The sequence below is a fragment of the Urocitellus parryii genome, chromosome 8, assembly GCF_045843805.1.
Source record: "Urocitellus parryii isolate mUroPar1 chromosome 8, mUroPar1.hap1, whole genome shotgun sequence".
Classification (NCBI taxonomy): domain Eukaryota; kingdom Metazoa; phylum Chordata; class Mammalia; order Rodentia; family Sciuridae; genus Urocitellus; species Urocitellus parryii.
In genome coordinates this window covers 71,009,353-71,033,359 of record NC_135538.1, presented here as the reverse complement: position 1 = coordinate 71,033,359, position 24,007 = coordinate 71,009,353, and the positions used below count along the sequence as shown (strand labels likewise).

Genomic DNA, 24,007 nt, shown 5'->3' with positions numbered 1-24,007 from the left:
ACTCTGAAAATCTTCATTATGCTTTTGTTATATATTAAAATAAAATCATGAGAGTATCTCTTCATTATATTTTTTATATTTAAATTGCTATATAATATTTTGTTTAATGTCTGAATTACTAGGCAACACTTAAGGGTAAAGAGACTACAAATTTTAAAATCAGTATCTAAAACTTAAAAATCAGGATCATTTTTATAATAAATTTTGTTTAATCCTTATTACTTTAAATTTTATTATGACAATTACTTTGACCATAAATTCTATAATTATAAATGGCACTCATATGAATTCTGGTTTTATGGAGAGATCTCCGAAAAGTTATCAAAGTCAATAAAAAGTTAAATAAATTCTACACTCTGACAGAAATAAAATCACTACAGGGAAGGCAGTGTAAAGTGCTGGGGAGTGATACTGGTCCAGTTATATTGTTATATTGTGTGCATGTACAAGTATGTAACAACATTTTCCATCATTATGCACAACTATAATGCACCAATAAAAAATGTAGAAGGGAAAAGAAGAAATAAGGACACTAAATGATGATTACAAATATATAATGCATTATTTGATAAAATTTTAAAGGTTTTTTGCCTAAAATAATTTTATTGCCTCATATTCTTCCTAAGAAATTAAGCAACTTTTCTTGCTATCTAAATTCATGACAGAAAATTCATATACTACCTTCTAAAATTATTTTTAAAACACTAAGGAAAATATATTTTGCCATTGTAAGAATATTACCAATTAATTAATTTCCTGAATATGTGTTTGTTAACTTAGACGTTTCTAATGGTTATCATCTTTAACCCAATACATGACATAAGCCACATTTGTTATTTTAAAATGTTTACTGAAATATTTTTATTTAAATACTTGTATCTGCGCATTTTACACAGTCACAAGGCAGTAGAGCAATAAAAAGTTTCAATTAATTATTGTCTTCAAAACTGCAAGGTTGGAAATAAAATAGACACCAGAGACAGTAGATATCACAGAATTTTTCTCCCCAATTTCTCTGATAAGATGAACGAGAATATGTTTTCCTTTAGATATGATGTTTAAAAGTCAAAAACCAAATTTATTATTAGCAAACAAAATAAGTAAAAAGGAATAACAAAATATGCAGGCTTTAAACTGACAGCCAAGAAACTACCAAGAGTCTAGTGAAACAAACAAAGAAAATCACTCAGTTCTAAGAAAACTAAACCTTTAGAAGCCCTGTTTGTAAGATGACAAATATCTGGGGCTGGGGTTGTGGCTCAGTGGTACAGCGCTTGCCTAGCATGTGTGAGACACTGGGTTTGATTCCCAGCACCATATATAAATAAATGAATAAAACAAAGGTCCATCACATCTGAAAAAAAAATGTTTAAAAACAGATGACAAATATCTGATAATTCTTACTATTACAATCAAATATAAATAGAAGTAAAGAAGTGGTTTTCTTTTCTTCATTTTTTCCCTATTCTGACTTAGAGTAATAAAAATAGCTAAACACTTTTTCTGTCTGAAGTAAAAGGTCTAGGACTCCACACTGTAGTGCAGCAATAAGCTAAGCACTATTGCAATAAAATACTGCTTCCAATTAAGTAAAGAAGACATCCATCAAAAAATTCTTGCAAAAGAACAGCACTTCTGAGTTAGCTGGTAATGGGAAAATATTGGGATACTGAGTTCTTCCCAAAGACCCCACCATCACAATGTCCCCTTCTCTACAACTGCAACAACTGCCCTACGCTAGAGCAAACTGGTTAAACATAAACTATATGGCTTAAAACACAGAGAAATTGGAATTCCTGTGCACTGCTGCTGGGTTTGTAAAATGATACAACTACTATGGAGAACAATATGTTAATTTCCTGAAAAGAATTTAAAATAGAATTACCATATAATCCAGCTATCCCTTTCTGAACATACAGACAAAATAATTAAAAGCAATTAAAAGAAATATAAAAATTAAGAATTTGGAATTAAAAGTAGAGTCTCAAGGAGATATTTGTAAACCCATATTCACAGCAGAATTATTCACAATAGCCAAGAGGTGGAGAGTAACCCAAGAATACACTGATGGATGAACAAATAAACAAAATATGAGTATGTACATATAATGGAACATTATTTAGCCCTGAAAAGGGAAAAATCCTGTCACATGCCACAACATGGACAAACTTTTGAGGATATTATGCTAAAGTAAATAAACCAGTCACACAAAAATATAACTAATGTATGATTTCACTTTCATGAGGTATCTGAAGTATTTAAATTCAAACAACAACAAAGTAGAATGGTGACTGTTCAGGGTGAGTAAGGGAGAAGGAGCTACTGCTACTTAATGGTAAAGATTTGCTTTATAAGATAAAAAACAAGTTCTAGAGAACTACTGCACAATAATGCTAATATTAGCACTACTGAACTATATACTGAAAAATGGCCAAGATGTTAAGTTTTTGTTATCTGTTTCTTACCACAATTAAAATTTTTAAAAGAAAAAAAAACCATAGTTAGGACAGATCAAAAGAGCATAAATGCACTGGATTTATTCTTCTGCCTGAAACAACCAAAGATATGAACAGCACATGAATCAATGTTTTTTTTTTTTCCTGATACTGGATATTTGGTAACAAAGGTCAGTAATCAGACTCAGTGACCCCTGCAATTGTCCCAAGTATTGTCTAAGGAGAGTTTCCAGAATCTAATGCAGGCAAGGGGATCATAAGTGAAGGCTAGTTGGCATGGTGGTGCATGCTTATAGTACCAGAAACTCTGGAGGCTAAGGGAGGAAGATCACAAGGTCAAGCCTCAGCAACTTAGACCTTGTCTCAATAAATAAATAATATAAAATAAATGAAGACTCATGATCTCTATGAGTTTAAAAAAAATTGAATAGGTTGTCTAAGGAGACCAATGCAGCTAATATTCTCAGGAAAGAGTTTAAAAGGACAGAGAAATCTACCCAGAGAAAGAACTCCAGATATCTGTCAAAATGTGCACCACAGGGGCTGGAGATGTGGCTCAGCGGTAGCGCGCTCGCCTGGCATACGTGCGGCCCGGGTTCGACCCTCAGCACCACATACCAACAAAGATGTTGTGTCCGCTGAGAACTAAAAAATAAATATTAAAAATTCTCTCTCTCTCTCTCCTCTCTCACTCTCTCTTTAAAAAAAAAAAAAGTGCACCACAAACTCCCCACAAATATTTAGTATAATGTTCATCAGTACTTAAATATGCAGAAAGGAGACTCAAGACCAGGAGGCAAGAAAACATCTATAGAGAACAGAATCCTATGTCCAGTACAGGGACAGAAATAATGCCTATTCCTACCAGGCAGATTAAATAATCCATAGGGGATCAGGTACTAAGAAGGATCTTGTCTCAATAGTAGAAAAAGAACTTTATTAAAGATGTCTCTGGTCCACCAAACAAATCTCAAAAGCAAGATCTGAAAAGAACAAATTAGTTCCAAATAAAGTAACTGCATTCCAGAACAAAGCTCAAGAGGATGTATGAACCCCTCCCAACAAGGTAAAATTCAAAATGCCTGACAATCAAAATTTACCAGGCATTCAAATATGATCCATAAAAATAAACTGAAACAGGCCCAAAACTGATGGAGATGCTAAAATTAACAGATAAAAACATTAAGACAGCATACTATTAAATTCATTTATAATATTTCAAAAGGCTAAGTGGAATCACAGAAGAGATTTTTTAAAGGACTCAATAAATTTCACAGGTGAAAACTATAATGTAAGATGAAAAATACTAGAGGAGGATATACAATCAATCAACAAGTACATGAAAAAATGCTCACCATCTCTAGCAGTCAGAGAAATGCAAATCAAAACCACCCTAAGATACCATCTCACTCCAGTAAGATTGGCAGCCACTATGAAGTCAAACAACAACAAGTGCTGGCGAGGATGTGAAGAAAACTTGTACATTGCTGGTGGGACTACAAATTGGTACGGCCAATTTGGAAAGCAGTATGGAGATTCCTAGGAAAGCTGGGAATGGAACCACCATTTGACCCTGCTATTGCCCTTCTCGGACTATTCCCTGAAGACCTTAAAAGAGCATGCTACAGGGATACTGCCACATCATGTTCATAGCAGCACAATTCACAATAGCTAGACTGTGGAACCAACCCAGATGCCCTTCAATAGATGAATGGATAAAAAAAAAATGTGGCATGTATACACCATGGAATATTACACAGCACTAAAAAATGACAAAATCATGGAATTTGCAGGGAAATGGATGGTACTAGAGCAGATTATGCTTAGTGAAGCTAGCCAATCCCTAAAAAACAAATACCAAATGTCTTCTTTGATATAATGAGAGCAACTATGAACAGAGCAGGGAGGAAGAGCAGGAAGAAAAGATTAACATTAAACAGAGACTTGAGATGGGAGGGAAAGGGAGAGAAATGGAAATGAAGGGAGACCCTCATTGCTATACAAAATTACATATAAGAGGTTGTGAGGGGAATGGGAAAATAAACAAGGAGAGAAATGAATTACAGTATATGGGGTAGAGAGAGAAGATGTGAGGGAAGGGGAGGGGGGATAGTAGGGGATAGGAAAGGTAGCAGAATACAACAGTTACTAATAGGGCATTATGTAAAATTGTGGATGTGTAACCGACGTGATTCTGCAATCTGCATTTGGGGTAAAATTGGGAGTTCATAACCCACTTCAGTCTTCAATCTAATGTATGAAATATGATATGTCAAGAGCTTTGTAAATAAAAAAAAAGAAAAATACTATGGTTGAGATTAAAAGCATTTTAGACAGCACAGGAAAAAAAAAGGGGTAGTAAATCTGAAAATAAAAATAAACAGGAAAGAAAAAATAATTGTTTAAATGAAAAGAGCATTAATAATTATACGTCCAAGGGGTGAGATAAAATTTTTTCTACTACCAATGGAAATTATAAATGCTTGGATAAAAGAAATTCAACAAATCCCAAGCACAAGAATCTTGCAAAAAAACACATCAACATACAGCATCAACTTTATATTCGGCAAGAAATTACTAGAAATGGCACCACTGTTTTTCAAATGATGCTGTGGAAAAATTTGAGGCTTGAATTCTTCAATATAGCCCCTACCATACGCACCTATCTCAAATATGTCAGCATGCTCACTTTTCCATCCTCTGCCCTTTCTATATTCAAAGTCCCCAGGTACACAAACCTTCTGTCTCCCCAACCAATATTTCTTAAGTCCAAACTAAGAATTAGGCATAGTTCTAAGTGCTAGAGAAATAAACAATTGATCCCTAGAAAGAGAAGAAAATAATGAACATGTAATTTACTGTCCATACCAGGATACTTTTGAGAGTGAAACGGATAGTTATTTATAATGATACCTAAACAACAAGCATGTATATACACTATCCCAGCCAAATTAGAACATATGGTATAAGCCTAAGCAGTGGTAGTTATTTCTACTTAAAAGCATAAGAGAAAGTTTATAATAAAGTACATACCATTAAATGAATCCTGAAAAATGTGGAGGATATTTTCCAGCAGGAAAGTGAATTAAACAAATAGTGTAAGAAAAACTTAAAAAAAAAAAAAAAAGATGGTTTTAGATAAATTGTCCAAACTTCAATATAGTGGAATTTATGGTTTAGGATTACAATAAAAATTAAAACTGAAGATATAGGCATGCTTCAGATATAAAAGAATACAAGTCTGAGCAGTTTGGCCTTTATGCGATAGATAATGAGAAACCAATGAAGGATTTTAATGAAAAGAAGGAAGTAATCTCTTTCCTCTCCTCAACTGTTCTCTGAAAAACCAGTGAACCTCTTAAGCTCATTCTTAGTAATCCATTCCCTTCAATTCTTTTAGATCAGACCATTTGGCTCTAATTATCACAATCTTTCTAAGTGATAGCATGTTCCGAAATTATATAGCAGAAACTGTTGCCAATCTTGTGAATATACTAAAACACTGAACACCTGAAAATGGTATGTGAGTTGAATCTCAATTTTTTAAAAAATAAAACTAAATTTTAAAAAAATCTAAAAGCAGTTCTTCAGATAGAAGAGAATGATAAAACCCCAGATACAAAATATATATTAAATCTCAGCTATGTATGTATCAGTTATATATGGTTTATAATATAGGTACCATAAAATAACTAAAAGGAAATACATCAAAATGTTTTTTAAAAATCTTTTTCCAAAATTCTTCCTATTAACTTTAATGATTAACTACGAAATCCTTTTTCTTAGCTTCGTGTTAAATTGATTAAATTTCACAGACTTGGTTCAACTGAATTAATGCCATATTTCTAAACGCCCATTTCCACATTTTGTGGGTCAAGGAACATAATTTAGCAAAGCAAAACAAAGCCTCAGTGTTCACATCCGACAGTCAGACAACCAGGTAGTATCAGTTATTCTTGGATTTGGAATCTTACAAAAACAATTTTCAAGTGAAAATACAGAAGAAACAGGAAATTACAGCAGGCTGTTTTAATTAACTAACTAGAAAAACAGATATGGCAACTATAATTCTGGCCCAAGAAAATTGACATCATGAATCATATTGCTATTTAAAACCCTCACAAGAATCTATTATATTTATAGGGTGAAAATAAATAGTATTACTAAGTCAAATCTGTAGATCTTTAAACATATTTTTAAGGATTATTTCCTACCTGGAATGCACTCAGCCCGTCTCCAACAACAATCTTTCTCTATAGCTATCTTCCATTTCTTTAGATGTGACTTATTTTTCCTCTAAACTACCATAGCACTTGTTTTAAATACCTCTTTGGATTAGAGTTTTATTTAAAGTTCTCTTGCATGATTACCAATCATTCTACATCCTGCCCAATTAAGTAAAATGTCTCAGAGTGAGGTGGCCTTCTAAATAATTGTCTAAGTAATGCCTGCACTCTTGACACCAACCTGAGAGGTACTCAACAAATATTCATTCAATACACTAAACTCTGGCAAATGCTGTTACTTAAAAAGTCCTTTTCTTCCTTTTATTTTATTAATTATAATGCTTAAAATACTACACCTTAAATAAAATAAAGGTAATAAGAACTAATATGTTCCTGCTATTCCCATGAACATCTACAAGGGAGTCTCTTACCTTGCGAACAAAGGCAGTGACAATGTGGCAGAAAAGAAAATCTAGCCATGGCAACCAGTAAAGTGAACAGTCTGTATACAAGCCTACCAGAATTACTTTATAGGAAAAAAATAAGTTTATTGTTGTATAGATCAGCATACTCGTAGGTGTAACCTATGAGTCTAGTCCAGTTTATCAATTTCAAAACTTGTTCACCAAAAGCCAAAGAAAAGAATAAAATCTAAGTGGCAAACATCAGAATAGCTAAAACTAGGTACACGTATCTGGACTGTCAGACATTGAAGTGTACGCTAAAACAATGGTATTTAAAACAATCTCAAATGACCACTAGAAGATAAAAACATTAATGGAATAGGAACGTGAATTAAGAAACAAACAATGATAAACCAAGGCCTCAAAGACCTAGGTAAGCACTCTATCAGTAGGCTACACCCCCTGCCTACCCTACATATATTTAAGCTTCTATGTGCTAGAATAAATACCAAAAAAAGGAAATACATTTTTCAAAATACAGGACATAACACAACCCTAATAAGAGGACCTCATAAATCAATGGGAAAAAGATGAACACCCAATTGAAAAATATGGAGAGGATTTGAATAAGCAACTCACAGAAGAAATACAATAACTCATACTACAGTAAAAAAATATTACGCCTCATTAACAATTCACATAAAAGAAAATCAGAAGAGGAAAAAAATTTTTTTTACTACATGCCACACACTAATATCATGATCTTACAAACTTTCCAACTTAAATCTTCACAAAAGCACAAAGAATTAAGTACTATTATTAACCTCCTCTCACTACAAATAAGAAATTAAGTATACCGAATAGGGTCCCTCATGCAATAACTGGAGAAGCTAGGGAGGCAACTGTAGTTGAGGCACTTAATCATGGCTATACTATCCCTTTAAATGAAAAGCCATTCTTATCAAATTAAAAAATATTAAACCAAAACAGTGTTTAAGGCAATGTGCAGATCCTCCACATACAGTTAGTATAACTGTACATGTGTCCAGAAATAAAGGTGACAATTATACATCTTAACATTTTAAATGGGCATATCCTTGATCCCAGCATGGCATACATGCATTTCATGGGAACAGTACTCCTACTACACTACAAGTGGTGATGCAACCAATGAATACAAGCCTCCAGTGTAATTCTCCGACGTATATATAAGACAGATGGGTCCTAATAGAAAAAGTTCTCTTTCCGTTTGGGCTATAATGCAACATGTCTCCCATGTGGAAAGAGTCTTCATACAGAAAGGGACCAAGCAGACAAGCAGAACAAAAGGATGAAGAGCAAAATAGAGCATAAACAGTATCATTTGAGACCCCAGATCTAGCGAGGCCTGAAGAAAGCCCAAGCTGAAATTCAAATTGTTTAAACAAATCCAGCCTTTTTTTATTTATTTAGTGCTTAATTCTATTTTTTAAATTTATTTTTATTTATATATATAATAGCAGAATGCATTATAATTTTTATTGCACCTATAGAAGACAATTTTTCATATCTCTGTATACATAGTATATTCACACCAATTCATGTCTTCATACATGTACTTTGGATAACAATGATCATCACATTCAACCATCATTAATTACCCTTTGCCTCCTCCTTTCCCCTCCCATGCCTCTGCCCTATCTAGAGTTCGTCTATTCCTCCCATGCTCCCTCCCTATCCCACTATGAATCAGCCTCCTTATATCAAAGAAAACACTGGGCATTTGGTTTTGGGGGATTGGCTAACTTCACTTAGCATTATCTCCTCTAACTCCATCAATTTACCTGCAAATGCCATATTCCATTGTGTATATATGCCACATTTTTTTTTATCCATTCATCTATTGAAGGGCATCTAGGTTGGTTCCACAATTTAGCTATTGTGAATTGTACTGCTATAAACATTGATGTGACTGTGTCCCTGTAGCATGCTGTTTTTAAGTCCTTTGGGTATAGACTGAGGAGTGGAATAGCTGGGTCAAGTGGTGGTTCCATTCCCAATTTTACTTGGGAATCAACTTAACAAAAGAGGTGAAAGATCTATATAATGAAAATTACAGAACCCTAAAGAAAGAAATTAAGAAGACCTTAGAAGATGGAAAGATTTACCTTGCTCTTGGATAGGCAAATTAATATTATCAAAATGACCATACTTCCAAAAGCACTATACAGATTTAATACAATTCCGATCAAAATTCCAATAACATTCCTCATAGAAATAGAAAAAGGAATCATTAAATTCATCTGGTAAAATAAGAGACCCAGAAAAGCTAAAGCAATCCTTAGCAGGAAGAGTGCAGGTAGCATCCTATACCAGACCTTAAACTATACTACAGAGCAATAGTAACAAAAACAGCATGGTATTGGCACCAAAACAGGTCTGTAGACCAATGGTACAGAATAGAGGACACAGAGACTAACCCACAAAACTACAATTATCTTATATTAGACAAAGGTACCTAGAACATGCATTGGAGAAAAGACAGCCTCTTCAACAAATGGTGCAGGGAAAACTGTAAATCCATATGCACAAAACTCAATTCAAAATGGATCAAGGATTTAGAGACCCTGCGTCTAATAGAAGAAAAAGCAGACCTTAATCACTATCATGTGAGATTAGGCCCCAACTTCCTTAATAAGACTCCTTTGGCACAAGAATTAAAATCAAGAATCAATAAATGGGATAGACTCAAACTAAAAAGCTTCTTCTCAGCAAAAGTAACAATCTGTGAGGTGAATAGAAAGCCTACATCTTGAGAGCAAATCTTTACCCCTCACATATCAGATAGAGCCCTAATCACTATGGTATATAAAGAACTCAAAAAGCTAGACACCAAAAAAAAAAACAAGTAACCCTATCAATAAATGGGCCAAGAACCTGAATAGATACTTCTCAGAAGATGATGTACAAACAATCAACAAACACATGAAGAAATGTTCATCATCACTAGCAATTACAGAAATGCAAATCAAAACCACTCTAAGATTTCATCTCACTCCAGTCAGAATGGCAGCTATTATGCATACAAACAACAATAAGTGTTGGCGAGGATGTGGGGAAAAAGGTGCTCTCATACACTGCTGGTGGGACTACAAATTGGTGCAGCCAATATGGAAAGCAGAATGGAGATTTCTTGGAAAATCCATCATTTTTTAAGATGAACTTCAATTATTTGCAACCAAAAGTTCCTTAATACATGCTATATTCTCACCTCTAAGATTTTTCTTAAATATAAAATAACAAAATTTTAGCTGGGCGTGGTAGCACATGCCTGTAATCCCAGTGACTCAGAAATCTAAGGCAGGAGGAGTTCAAAGCCAGCGTCAGCAACTTAGCAAGACACATAGCAACTCAGCGAGATTGGAAAATTAAAATATTTACATGTTACAGTTGATACTTCTTCTGGATTTTTGATGGGCTCCCTTCATCCCGGAGAAAAAACTAAAGATGTTATAGCTCATTGCTTACAAAATTTTGCCACTGTGGGTGTTCCTAAACAGTTAAAAACTGATAACGGTCCTGGTTACACCTCCAAGTCTTTTAAACAATTTTGCTCATCATTTGGCATTACTCATATAACAGGAATCCCATACAATCCACAGGGACAAGGCATAGTTGAAAGAGCTCATCAAACTATTAAAACGTACTTATTAAAACAAAAGGAGGGAATTGGAAAGGGGTATATATCCCCCAAAGATAAACTTAAAATAACCCTTTTTACTCTAAACTTTCTAAATCTGGATTCATCAGGACTTAGTGCTGTGGAAAGACATATGTATCCGAAAAATGTACATAAGCCTAAGGTACTTTGGAAAGATATTCTAACAGGACAATGGAAAGGCCCGGATCCAGTAATAGTCTGGAGTCGGGGCTCTGTCTGTGTCTTTCCACAGGAAGAACAGCAACCAATTTGGATTCCAGAGAGATTAACTAAAACAATTTCTACAGAAAAAGAAGATGATTTGACTCAAATCCATAACAGCTGATATCCAGAGTTCCAGCCTGGCTATTCTTACATCTGCGACAGTGATTTACCACGGTGCCTTTTTCAATATCTATTTTATTATTTGCATTTTTCCCACATCATAAAGTTCTATTTTATTTTATTTTATTTTACTTTATTTTTTGAGCTCATACAAACCTAGGTTAATGTTTTTCTGATCAGTTTTATTTTTTGACTGTGTTTTATTTTTTGACTGTGGAGTTTTTAAACATTGCAATGGAGATTTCACCTAGGTATAGCTACAAGGCCTTTATTTACTATTGTCTTATGTGTTGTATGTTATGTATACACTGTTTTGTGTTGTATGTCTGTATGTGTGTATGTCCATATTTCATTTATGAGGAGCGCTCATGTATAAATGGATCCAAAAAAATTTTTTTTTTATTCACGTGATTTAAATGGTTTAATTTAAATTAGGTAAACAACTGTTAAAAATTTATTTTAAAGGTGGTTAACAGATCTATTTGTTTACTTTCACCTTTCCTTTTCATTATATTTAATAATTCTGTTCAGGATAATGTCTCTTTAGCATCATGGCCAGAATTCCCATCTCCATCCCAGTGCCGGTGAAGACTAGATAAAATCAGACTACAACTTCTATAACTCAACAAGTAATACTCAATCAAGGACTTGATTTACTTTGGGAGAATATGGACATATTGATAGACTCCTCCACTTTGATTCTGCTTACACAACTAGCCTGGACTATGTATCACTTGAATGCATTGTGCTCTATTTGTTGATACAGCGAACTGGTAATGCTAAAATATCTTAGCCGATGTGTCACCAGTGTTTCCAAAGGAGCCATCAATTGGCTTGGTGTCGTGGCACTTCTGTGTCTTTCTCCCTTCTACTAGTGATGGTCTAAATTTGGGGGCCAACAGAGGTGAGGCAAGAACCTCACCCCCCCACTGGCACTAAGGTTAAATTTGGGGGCCAACAGAGGTGAGGCAAGAACCTCACCCCCCCACTGGTGCATAGGCCTACTCCACAGGTATGGCTATATACTGGACCGGTAGTCAGTGACGGGTATGATTCGATTGCAGTGGTATCAACCTAAGCCAGGAGGCTGACGCAATAAGGTCAGTTTTCCCATGACGGGTAAGAACCATATGTTGAATTGGACATACCTAACAGGCACGGTCCCTAGCCACATTGCCTGTTGTTTAATTAAACAGAAGGAGGCAGATGCTAGGAGCCACAGCAAAAATATTGATACAGGTACCTTTGGTTTAGGTGACTGCCAGCTAGCCATTGAGATTATGATTATGTTAAGTTTTACATTCATATGAAAATTGGACTCCTGCTGTTTACCTCAGCCTGTTACGGGACTCAGGTTACTCATGTCACTCATGTAATGGAAGAGTTCCCATTGGTTGGGGAAGGATAATAGGAGGGAATTTCCGGGGGAGGTGTGCGCACCCGGTTCCGGTGACACACGTGGGTCGACGGGCTGGCTAGCAAGACGCACAGGGATCGCTGGCGGCTTTTTTAAATAAAGCTTTGTTTCCCGCTTGAGCGGTTCGTGTTTCTGTGTCTAGCCGGGTTGCTGGCGGCTCGTGCAGCCGGATTGCGGCGGCTCGTGCAGCTGGGTTGCGGCAGGCGTGGTAGCACATGCCTGTAATCCCAGTGACTCAGAAATCTAAAGGCAGGAGGAGTTCAAAGCCAGCGTCAGCAACTTAGCAAGACACATAGCAACTCAGCGAGACCCTGTCTCTAAATAACATACAAAAAAGGGCTGGAGATGTGGCCCAGTAGTTAGGCACCCCGGGTTTAATCCCGGGTACCAAAAAAAAAAAATTAGAAAAAAAATTTTTTTTAATTTTTTTTTTTGAGAGAGAGAAAGAAAGAGAGAGAGAATCTTTTTTGTAGATGGACACAACACAATGCCTTTATTTTTTATGTGGTGCTGAGAATCGAACCCAGGTCCCAAGGGTGTTAGGCGAGCACTCTACTGCTGAGCCACAATCCCAGCCCAGAAAATTTTGAGAAAAAGGTATAGGATATACATTTGAATGTGTCTAGGAAAAACTACCCAAAAAAAAAGTCTAAAAATGTCTACCAAAACAAAACTGATCAAATAAATTATAGAACTGTTTCTCAAACTTGCCTTATTAGAATCATCTTGTTGCTTTTGTACAGCTACCTAGGTCCTGAGAGATTCCAATTCATGAAGTCTAGGATCAGCGATAGGAAAGGGTAATATTTTCAACAAGCAATCTTTAATGCTTATAATTTCCACCAACAAGATAGTTTAGAAACTCCAAACTTTGATGGTTATACATACAGAGGAATACTATTCAGACATTTGTAAGAAAAATATGTCCAAAACAAATTGTTAGGTGGAAAATGACAAATTACAAAACAGATGGAACACTGGTTATTTCATACAAAATTATATAACTATCCTTGTTTGCACATATTTGATCAGAGTGTGTTCATCTACAACTAAATAAATATTTTTTAAAAATCACAAAATCCTATTTAGGTTCATAGATTAAGTTGGCAGATCCCTTTTTTAAAAAATGTCAATTAAATATAAGTGCAGGTAAGAAATAAAATTTAACATCCAAATAAAATTTAGCCAGCTTGGTGGCACATGCTTGTAATCCCAGCAGCTCAGGAGAATAGTGAGTTCAAAGCCAGCATCAGCACCTAGCAAGATCCTGTCTCTAAAGAAAATATCAAAAGGGCTAAGGATATGGCTCAGTGGTTAAGCACCCCTGGGTTCAATTCGTGGTACCAAAAAAAAAATAGACCCAATTCTTAACTTCTTAATAAAAATACACATTAACTTATAAGGAAAAGAAAAATAGCAATGTTTAATTTTGTACACATTTTAAAATAAATATGACTTACCCCATCCAAGAGAGTGTTTGATAAATGCATTCGGAGATCTTTACGAAATGGAAATTCCAAATTTGAGACGTGAAATACTGAATTATCTCTATCAATCATAAAAACTTCATTCGTGCCATCAATCAACATCATATAACTGTAAATAAAACATTAAACAGATAATATTAATATAATATCAAGAATAGAAATAATAGTTGAATGGATTTTCCTTAAGCTTATAACATCTTAATGGAATTATGTTCACTGGAGTCCCTTTTCTCTATTATGAGAAATAAAACACCACATGCGGCCTTTTTTTTTTTTAATACTTCTTCATTTCCTGAAGAAAAACAGAGTGTAGGGAAAGCAATGTTTTTATGGGATAATGTAAGGAGCAACCTTATGATCCATTTTAGGAGGGGGAAGTTTCTCTAATTTGTATTAGATCTTAAACATCAAAGTCTCTCAAAGTTTACAAAACACACATAACACACATACGTAATTGCATTTTAGGGTTCAACAACTATGAATTAGATATTACTCTCTCCACTTTGAAGTAGAAAAAAAAACAGTGAAAAATTAAGGGACTTTAAAATGCTGCCAGACCTTGTGCTATTCATTGCTCTTTCTACCACAATAGTTAGCAAAACAACTAATTCCTCTCTTGAATCACTATCATGATATAACCACATATAATTTCAAATCTGTCATTCATGAATATAAAATTAACATTTTAAACAAAAACAACAAGATTTCTTAGACTTTATTTTCTAAAACCTATGGAGGGATTTATAAACATAATCTCTTTGAATGGTCAGATTTATTTCACACCATATAAACAAAAATGTCCAGATAGATTTAACCTGGGGAAATTACAGACTAAGAGGCTATGCTACCAAATGAACGAAGGCAAGCCAGGGTAAAAATAGAGACCATATCTAGGCACCAAAGTTGTCAAAGAAAAAAAGAAAATTGACAGCAAAATGAGGGTTAGTAAGTTAAAAGACATGCGCCTGAAAGAATCAGAATCATTTTGTTAACCTGTTCTTATTTGGTGTTAAATGAAAGAGTGGAAGAAAAACCTGGTACATCATTGAAAATGGAGGAGAAACAGATTCATACAACCTCCTACTCACAAGGTATATCAGGAAAAAAATAGCAACAACTAAAAGATGGAGCTGAGGGTTGGTGATATAACTCAGTTGGCAGAGTGGTTGCCTCTCATGTACAAGGGGGAAGAGGGGGGAGGGGGGGGAGGAGGAGGAGGAGGAAGAGGAAGAGGAAGAAGAGGAGGAGGAAGAGGAAGAGGAAGAAGAGGAGGAGGGGGGAGGAGGAGAGAGACAACGAAGAAGAAGAGGAGGAGGGGGAAGAAGAGGAGGAAGAGGAGGAGGGGGAATAAGAGGAGGAAGAAGAAGAGGAAGAGGAGGAGGAGGAGGAGGAAAAGGAGGAGGAGGAAAAGAAAGAAAGATAGAGAAAGAAAAAAGATGGAGTTGAGGCAAATTAAAGGCCAGGGGAAACGGTAAAGAGATGGAACCTAATACAGTACATAGAGGCTAACACAACAGAAGATAATTTGTTTACCATAAACAAAAATTTAGAATAGGTGAGGAGAAATATGAGAACTGATTAAGACAAAAACAAAGGGGAAAGAGCAACAAGGAAGACTAAAAGGAGAATTGTTTGGGGGAACTAGTATGCTCTGACTTGCTGCTCCTAAAATAATTACTTCCAGCAGACTCCTGGGGAAAGGATGGATTGCCCAGGACCCTGGTACATATTGAAATAGTTGCAGCCATGGCAGATGGAAAGTGTGGAAACTCAGATTTCACTAGAAAAATAAAATCAGCCTCAATCTGGACTGAATGTGCATTTGAGAAACTATTACACCAAAGGCTAGACTAGCAGGTTCACAAACAACAGGAATACTTAGTCCCTCAAGGGTCTCTTTTTACTTACTCTTCAAAAGTAGCAACTCCTGGTGGATAGGGAAAATTCAGGAATCTTAAAAGAAGTAGGAAATGCTCTGGATTGTTTTCAAAAGAAATTTAAATCAACATAAGGAAAGGTCAAATAAAAAGCAATTATGGGAGCTTGGGTTGTGGCTCAGTGGTAGAGGGCTTGCCTGGCAAGTTGGAGGCAGTAGGTTCTATCCTCAGCACCACACAAAAATATATAAAGTAAAGGTATTATGTTCATCTACAACTAAAAAAAAACTTTTTTGAAGAAAGCAATTATGATATTACCTACAAATATGAGCTCTGTTTTCAGAGATTTCTGTTTTCTATATTTTGTTCCTTCCCACAGATCAGACACCTTGTGCCTTGCACCTTGTCTATCTGAACACACACAAAACACTTGTTAAGCAATACTATACATACAAGGAAGTGCATCACAGCATTTCATAACAGTAAAAAGTGAAAACTCAAATATCCATCAAAGAGCAGATAGGTTAAGTAAATACCACATGTGCATGTAAAAGCATACTATGCAAGCATTTTCAAAACAATGATAAAAACAATAAAGTGAAAAGCGATTCATAATCTGGAAAAAAAGTGGAAAGGAAACAAGTTAAAAATCAGAATGCATAATATGGTAACAGGGAAAAGGGAAGATAAAACTGTGTATACATACTAGATAAAGACAGACAGGAGGGGGCTGGGATTGTGGCTCGGCAGTAGAGTGCTTGCCTAGCGTGTGCAGGGCCCTGGGTTCAATCCTCAGCACCACATAAAAGTAAATGAATGGAATAAAGGTATTGTGTCCAACTACAACTAAATAAAATAAATATTAAAAAAAAAGACAGGAAAACCTATACAAAAATGTTAAGAGCTGCAATTTCTATGCAGTGAAACTATTAATGATATCTGCTTGCCTCATTATACTTTACTTTCAGAAGTAAAACACAAATTGCTTTCTAAAGCATAGAAAAAGGCAAGGGATTAAAGCTACCAAAAAATTAAATAAGAAGAAAAGGAGGGGAAAAGGAAAAGGGAAAGATAAGTAATATATAATCAGACCTGGAGAAATATTTTCCTTTGAAAAGTGTCAATAAAACAAGGATGTTAAACTTCATTAGTGGCAATAAAATAAGGATGCTAAATTTCATTCTTTATACTACAGTAGCTTCCACACAATAAATAGTCTTCCTCCTCTAGCCTCCACATAAGTATTTTTTAACAGGCAATACAAACAGAAAACATTGGTCAGTTAAATTGACATATTTTACCACCATCCCTATCCATTTTTGCTAACCCCTATCAAACTCACTATTTTTTTTTTAAAAGATTAACCAGTTTTTTAAATGTTTATCAGAGGGTCAGCCAGGAGCCAAGCCCAATGCTACATGGACATAACAGTGAAGAGCACAGATTCTCTTTCCAACTTCATATAATTTATACCCTAAACAAGAAAATATGACATTAAACAAATAATCCCAGAAATAAAAAGTTTTGGAAAGTTGAAGTACAAGGTACTACAGGAGGATACAATATATATTGCAGAGTGAAGATCAGGGAAGACATCCCAAAGGGTTACATTGATTGAGTAGCTAAAATGTGGTTATAATAAGAGTTAAAAAAAAACTTTACATTTATTATGTAGGAGTTAGCCAAGCAAATTACTATGGGGTGAGCAGGTCAGGGAAAAATAGGAAGGGCAAGATACACACTAGCTGAAGCAATATCCTTGAGATAAGACAATGTAGCACCTTCTGACAAATAAAATCTGCAGAATACTGAAGCAGAAGGAGAAAGCAGGAAAATTACATAGCACAAGGCTAAAGAAGTAGCCAGGGACATAGTAATTATGAAACTTTTTTTTCTTAATCCTAAAAAATAGAAAATCGTCTGTACACGACAAATGGAAACCATATGGATAATTAATATAGGATATTTAATATAGAAATTAGTTATACAGATACTGGAAAGCTAAAAAGGTAAAACAGGAAAAATGAAGTAACCCAGAGATTAATAATTCCAGGAAGTACTACTACCTGCAGAGCTGGGGAACAAATGGAAGAAGTATCAGAAACTAGCAGCTTAGAGAAAAGGCGTTATGAGACTATGCCTGGAAAGGGATAGAGGAGGTTCAAATCTCTAAGGATGGTACCATATAGTGGGTACCTAGACCTTTGAGAAAAGCCTATAGCTCAAGTTTGAATCCCTATTAAAGAGCCCCAGGATGAAGACTGCTCAACACCTTAAAGGAACATAAATAAAATTATGAGACCTCTGTAGTAAGACCAAGTCTAGTGGGTGAGAAAGCGATACAAGTGGCAGGCACTTACTTCATCTCCTAGGATTCCTGACCCCAAAGCTTGTAGCTCTGAGAGGGAAACAACACTGATGGTGAATTCTCCAAGAGAAGATGAAGAATGGAATGGCAGGGGTCCTCATCTGCTATAGGCATCCTTACGGAAACTAGAAATGAGAAGTCCTTTCTCCCACCTTCAAAATTCCTACCAGTACCCCCAAATGCTGAAACCCTACAGAAGCATGCTGGTGAAGGAATAGGGAAATGTATTTTACAAATCTTGGCACCCAACCACCAATATAAAAAAGAGTAGATTGGAACCAAGAAATTGGTAAATAAATGCAGACCACTGAAAAGTTTTAAGCAAACTAATAACACAATCTGATAAGCATTTTTAGAAGTTCACCCATACATAATATATATCTAAACAGGTAGGAGCCAATGGGTAGACAATGAGAAATTATGAGACCTCTGTAGTAGACCTAGTAAGAAATCATAGTGGCTGGAACTACAAAGATAATCATAACTTAGAGATAAGTGGCTAGATTCAAGACATTTTGGAGGTAGAATGACAAGACAATAAACTATTTGCTTGATATGAGGCTGAGAAAATGGGAAAAAAAATCAAGGATAACTTCCAAGCTTCTAGCTTGAGGAATTGGGAATATTTATTTGTTGAGCCATGCAACACTTGAAGGAAGAAATAATCATTTCATTTTGTTCAGGAGAAATGACAGACACTATGAGTTTGATCTTTGCTATGGATAATTTTCTTTTTAGAATAGAAACCAAAAGCCTGGATTTCCTCTATCCTTATCCCCAATAAATAGTTTGGAAATAGGCTCAGGATCTAAGCCAGACAATCAAATATTCCATTCCCCAGACTTTTTAGCTTGAGTGAGTGACAGAGGAACCAGGACAATTGAAAAATTACTCGTAACAACCGCTGAGACATTGTCAGCAAGTGTCCATGGGGGCTTCCTACTCAAAAGTATTCCTGTGTCCTCACTTTGGCTCTTCTCCTTGCTGAAGGTTACCACTGTTCCCATGCACTTTCCAAGACCAGTTCTCCCAAGAGCCTTCAATATATTTCTTTGCATAAATTAGCCAAAGTTGATTTCTACTGCTTATAATCAAGAATGTTAATGGATATGCTGGTTGTTCCCCACCCCATTTCTTTTTTGCCCAATACAGCTAAGTTCAAGTAAGTTAAATATACCTATGATATAACCCTATTGTTATGTTCCAGCATATCCTCAATACCTACCAAGGATTACATAATACTAACTATTTATATATAACTTCATGCCAAGTGACATGACATCTACTTTTCATGCTTCAACAGAGACAAGTGTTAAGCCCAAAGTTAACTTTCCCTATGCATCTTTTCTTTTATAAGAATCTACTTCCAAACCTCTGTTCTTTCTATACCAGCTATATTCCCTCCCTACTCCCAACAGAATTGGCAAACAAGCCTCTGAAACCTAATTCACAAGGTTGTAGAGCTATATGGAAATAAATTCAGGTATAATAAAATTTCTTATAAAGAAAATTCAGAGTTTACATATACTTTCCCAGATATAATTTATAAACCTTCCTAACATAAGAGTAGTTGATCAGAGTTTGACCCTTGTCTACCAACACCTATCATACCTTGTTCTAAAAACCATACAAGAACAGCTGAAATGCCAAACTCCAGCTTTCCCCTTCTCCATGGAACTTATGCACACTTCACCTGTCTTTCTTACTAGCTCACTGCTCAGTAAATTCTACTCTGATCACAAAATGTATCCATGCCCACTTTAACCCATTTTCAATTTTTTTTTCATATTCTAAAAAACACAGTATTGAATAAACTTTATCATAGGTTTATTAAGAAGTTTATTAAAAAGTGCTGGTGTATGCCTGTAATCCCAACATCTCAGGAGGCTGAGACGGGATGATCGCGAGTTCAAAACCAGCCTCAGCAACTCAGTGAGCTCCTGTCTCTTAAATATAAAAAATAAGGCTGGGGATGTGGCTAAGTGGTTGGGTGCCCCTGAGTTCAATCCCTGGTACCCAAAAATAAAAAAATAATAATAGGGCTGGGGATATGGCTCAAGCGGTAACGCACATGCCTGGCATGCTGGCATGCGCGGGGCACTGGGTTCAATCCTCAGCACCACATAAAAATAAAAAATAAAGATGTTGTGTCCACCGAAAACTGAAAAATAAATATTGAAAAATTCTCTTTCTAAAAAAAAATTTTTAAATAATAATAATATTTTTTCCTTCTCACCTTCGTTACTTAGTTCTTCATGAACTTAATTACGTATGACCAAAGATAGAGACAGATGTTACCAAGCAAAACTAAAAGTAGTAAGATTTTTAATCCATCTAGAGAAAATAATCAATGTCAGAGTCCCCTTCACAATCTCCATAAGAAATCTCTATTCTCCTTATCATATAAAATCAAATCAGTTTTCCAAGAGTTTTTAAACTATTCAAAGTTTTAATAAACTTCTTATGTTTCAATTATAGTTTAATCACTAGTTATTTGTTATTTTTGTAACAGATAAACACAGTAATTTAAGTACCTTAAGAATTAAATAAAATTTATAGGCTAAATTGGGAACTCAACCAATGACTATACTATAATTCCATGAAAACATAGCTTAAAGTTAAGGAATCTCAGAGTAGCACTTCAGGTAATTTAAAACCTCAATTGCTTCATTTTATCACTGCTGTTTACAACCACTGAAATGAAAACACAATTATATTCAATTTATCAAAAACTATCAAAATTTTCATTTAACATTATGAAAAGATTCCAAACCTATAGATAAATTTTAAGTTTGGTTTATTGTAAGCACAACAGTCTTCTCCAAAAGGATAAGCTCCTCTTTCATCCTCATATCACACCAATTTAAAGTCATGAAACAGATGTGATTAAGGCTTTACAGTCTTAAATTCACTTTAAGCCCATAGCTTCATTCTATTCTGTGATCACTTACGCACACAGTAATTAAACAGACAACACGTATTACTTAATTTTAAATTGCAAAGTCCATTCACTACCCCACCAATTTAACTGCTAAATCTGTCTAACCATTCTTTTATCTTAGAATGTTAATTGTATATTAAATGGCAGGGCAGCAGCATATCACAGAAGACTTGGACAATCTGCCAACAATTACATTTCTTCTAGATAAGCACAGTCGTTTCTATTTTATATATTATTTATACTACAAACTTTCTACCATGTTCTGTTTATCAAGTTTTATTTAAGCATAACAGTTTTTATTAAACTTTGCTTGTGGAAAAAAATCAGTCGAAAGACTATCTTATATTTCAATTTGAGTTAATTCATCACAAATAAATTTTGAAGACCTACAATAAACAACTGCAAAATCTCCAAACTATCCTGTATATTTATTTCTATTAATCATTTTCAAAATCTAGATGTTTTTGTTTTAAGAGAGTGTCCTCAAACAGCAAGATTTAGAGTCTTCTGCAAAGCTTCCCATCCACATAAAAATCAACACTATTAACAGAGTTTGGCACAGCATAGGGTGCAATGTCAGTTTATGAATTCCTCTCTCCTATTCCACAGAATTAATGACATATAATAAAAATAATCAAGTGTATAGTTACATAAAAATTTTGGCTTAACAATGAATTAACATTTAATAAGGTAGAGAGCTAAGTTTTTAAATATTTCCTTATACTGTGAGAGATGACTTTTTTACATTAAAAATTAAAAGTCCACCATTACTGATTAGGTATAAGAACTTGAGCAAACGACCTGATCTTTCCAGCTCTAATATCCTCACGCTGAGAAAATGAAGTAGATTCTTGCTACATAAAGTGTGGTCCCTGGACAAATAGCATTGGCAGCACCTGGTAGCTTGAAAAAATGCAAAATCTTGGGCACCAGCCAAGGCTAAATGAATGAGAACTAGAAAGAAACCCAATTGTATTAAATAGCCTCTAGCTACCCTAACACTAAAACTGCAAAAAGAAAATATAAAAGCCAGATAGCAGATGCCATGAAAAACTAGAACTTTTTAAATCACATGAAAAAAGAGGCTTCTATTGAAGAATGTGTCCAAAGGCTACATTAAATTTTTCCTTTCTAAGCTATAGAAATGTTCTTGTCTGGAATCCTAGCTACTCAGGAGGCTGAGGCAGGAGGATCTGAGTTTGAATCAATTTAGTGAGACCCCTGTTTTAAAATTTAAAAGGTTGGAATGTAGCTCCATGGTAGAGCAAATCTGAATTTAGTATACTGAGGGTGCAGCAGGGGGAGACAGTTCTTGTTTTGATCCTAACTAAGATAAAAAGAGCAAAGGAAGTAGGTAAAAAGAAAAAAGGGGGGGGGGGACTAAGCATGATCACAAGCAAGTTCCAATCAGTTTTCTAATTTTCATATTATTATACAACTTTTGAAATTCACTACTGGGAAATTTCAAAATGAATGAATGCTAATATAATCTACTTTCAGTCAAAGCTTTCACTAAATCCCAATCACCTAATACTTCCTGAATTACAACTGAAAATGGGAAAGTGCTGGGAGTTAACTGGAAGATAACTGATACAGGGTCTTCCAGAGCCTTCTGCTAGAAAGGTGTTTTGGTGATGTCTCCCAGGCTTCACTTTCTGAGACATCACCACCTTTGGCTAAGCACATCTCTCTATTGTCACAGTAACTATTACTCTGCATTCTATATAACTATGGAAAATATTCTTACCATACTCTATGCTCAATTTCAAAAACAACTCTCTTAATGTCTCAAAAGCCACTGGGTTAACCCACTAACTCAGCAGTCAGTGACCCTAATTTTTTAAAAGATTGAAATAAAGAAAACTCCCCATCCTTCAACTTCCTAAGAACAAGTCAAGAAATGTGAGTTGACGTAACAGTTTAAAAAGTCAGAGAATCTTGGTTCAGCAAACTCTGACACTCTTCAAAATACAAATAAAGGGATTGAGCAGCAACTAGTGTAACCATTTTCTTCCTTTAGCCTAAGCACCTAAGCACCTAAATGCCAAGGGTTCAGAACTTACAGAGATTTAGGGTTTATACCAATTATCAGTAAGGTCAGTCCTACTCAGGCTTTTTGAACCTCAGGACTTCCTTCTTCATATCGCTCCTCTTACTTACTACCTGTCCTTGGCTAACATCCTCCACCTAAGACCTCCTTCATTTTTAAGTACATGTCATATCATTTATATGCAATTATACTTCATAATGTTCTCTCCTCGTCTCATTTTAATACCACAATTAAATTTTTATCTATTTAAGGGCATAAACATGTCTTAAGTTTTCTGTTTTTAATTATGCAAATTCATTCTTCTCCCAAAACTTTATTGCCACACATCAAGATACTTGGCAGCTCCAAATAAGTTGTCCAAACAGTGACCTTTTAAAACTTGTCTGAAATTAAAAATTTTCCTTAAAAGAAGCTATATTTTTTTCATGTTTTCATGTAATTGCTTCTCAAACAATGAATATTTTCAAAACAGTATTTTATTGAAAGGAAAAGATGTAATCCAGAAGAAATTTGAGAAAAATTTACTTCTAACATAGATACCAGATTTTAACATAAACATTTTACTATAAAGATCCTGCCTTTTTAAATTCAGAAATGAGCTAATAGCATAACTGATGGGTTTTTTAACCAATATAATAAAAAACATTGAAAGTATATAGTAATGGGGCATCATGTAATGTTTGATACATGTGTATATTACATGTTTAAGTTAAATACATTTATCTCCTCAAATATTTATCATTTATAAAACTTTTAA

General features: G+C 34.9%; 1 protein-coding gene across 1 annotated transcript in view; it reads right to left on the bottom strand.

Moving 5' to 3' along the window:
- Window positions 1-24,007, bottom strand: part of Rngtt (RNA guanylyltransferase and 5'-phosphatase) — a 229,378-nt gene that overhangs the window by 147,242 nt on the left and 58,129 nt on the right. The window contains exon 9 of the mRNA XM_026410973.2: window positions 13,988-14,123. Within this exon, the coding sequence (XP_026266758.1) occupies window positions 13,988-14,123 (136 nt within the window). The remainder of the gene's footprint in view (window positions 1-13,987; window positions 14,124-24,007) is intronic.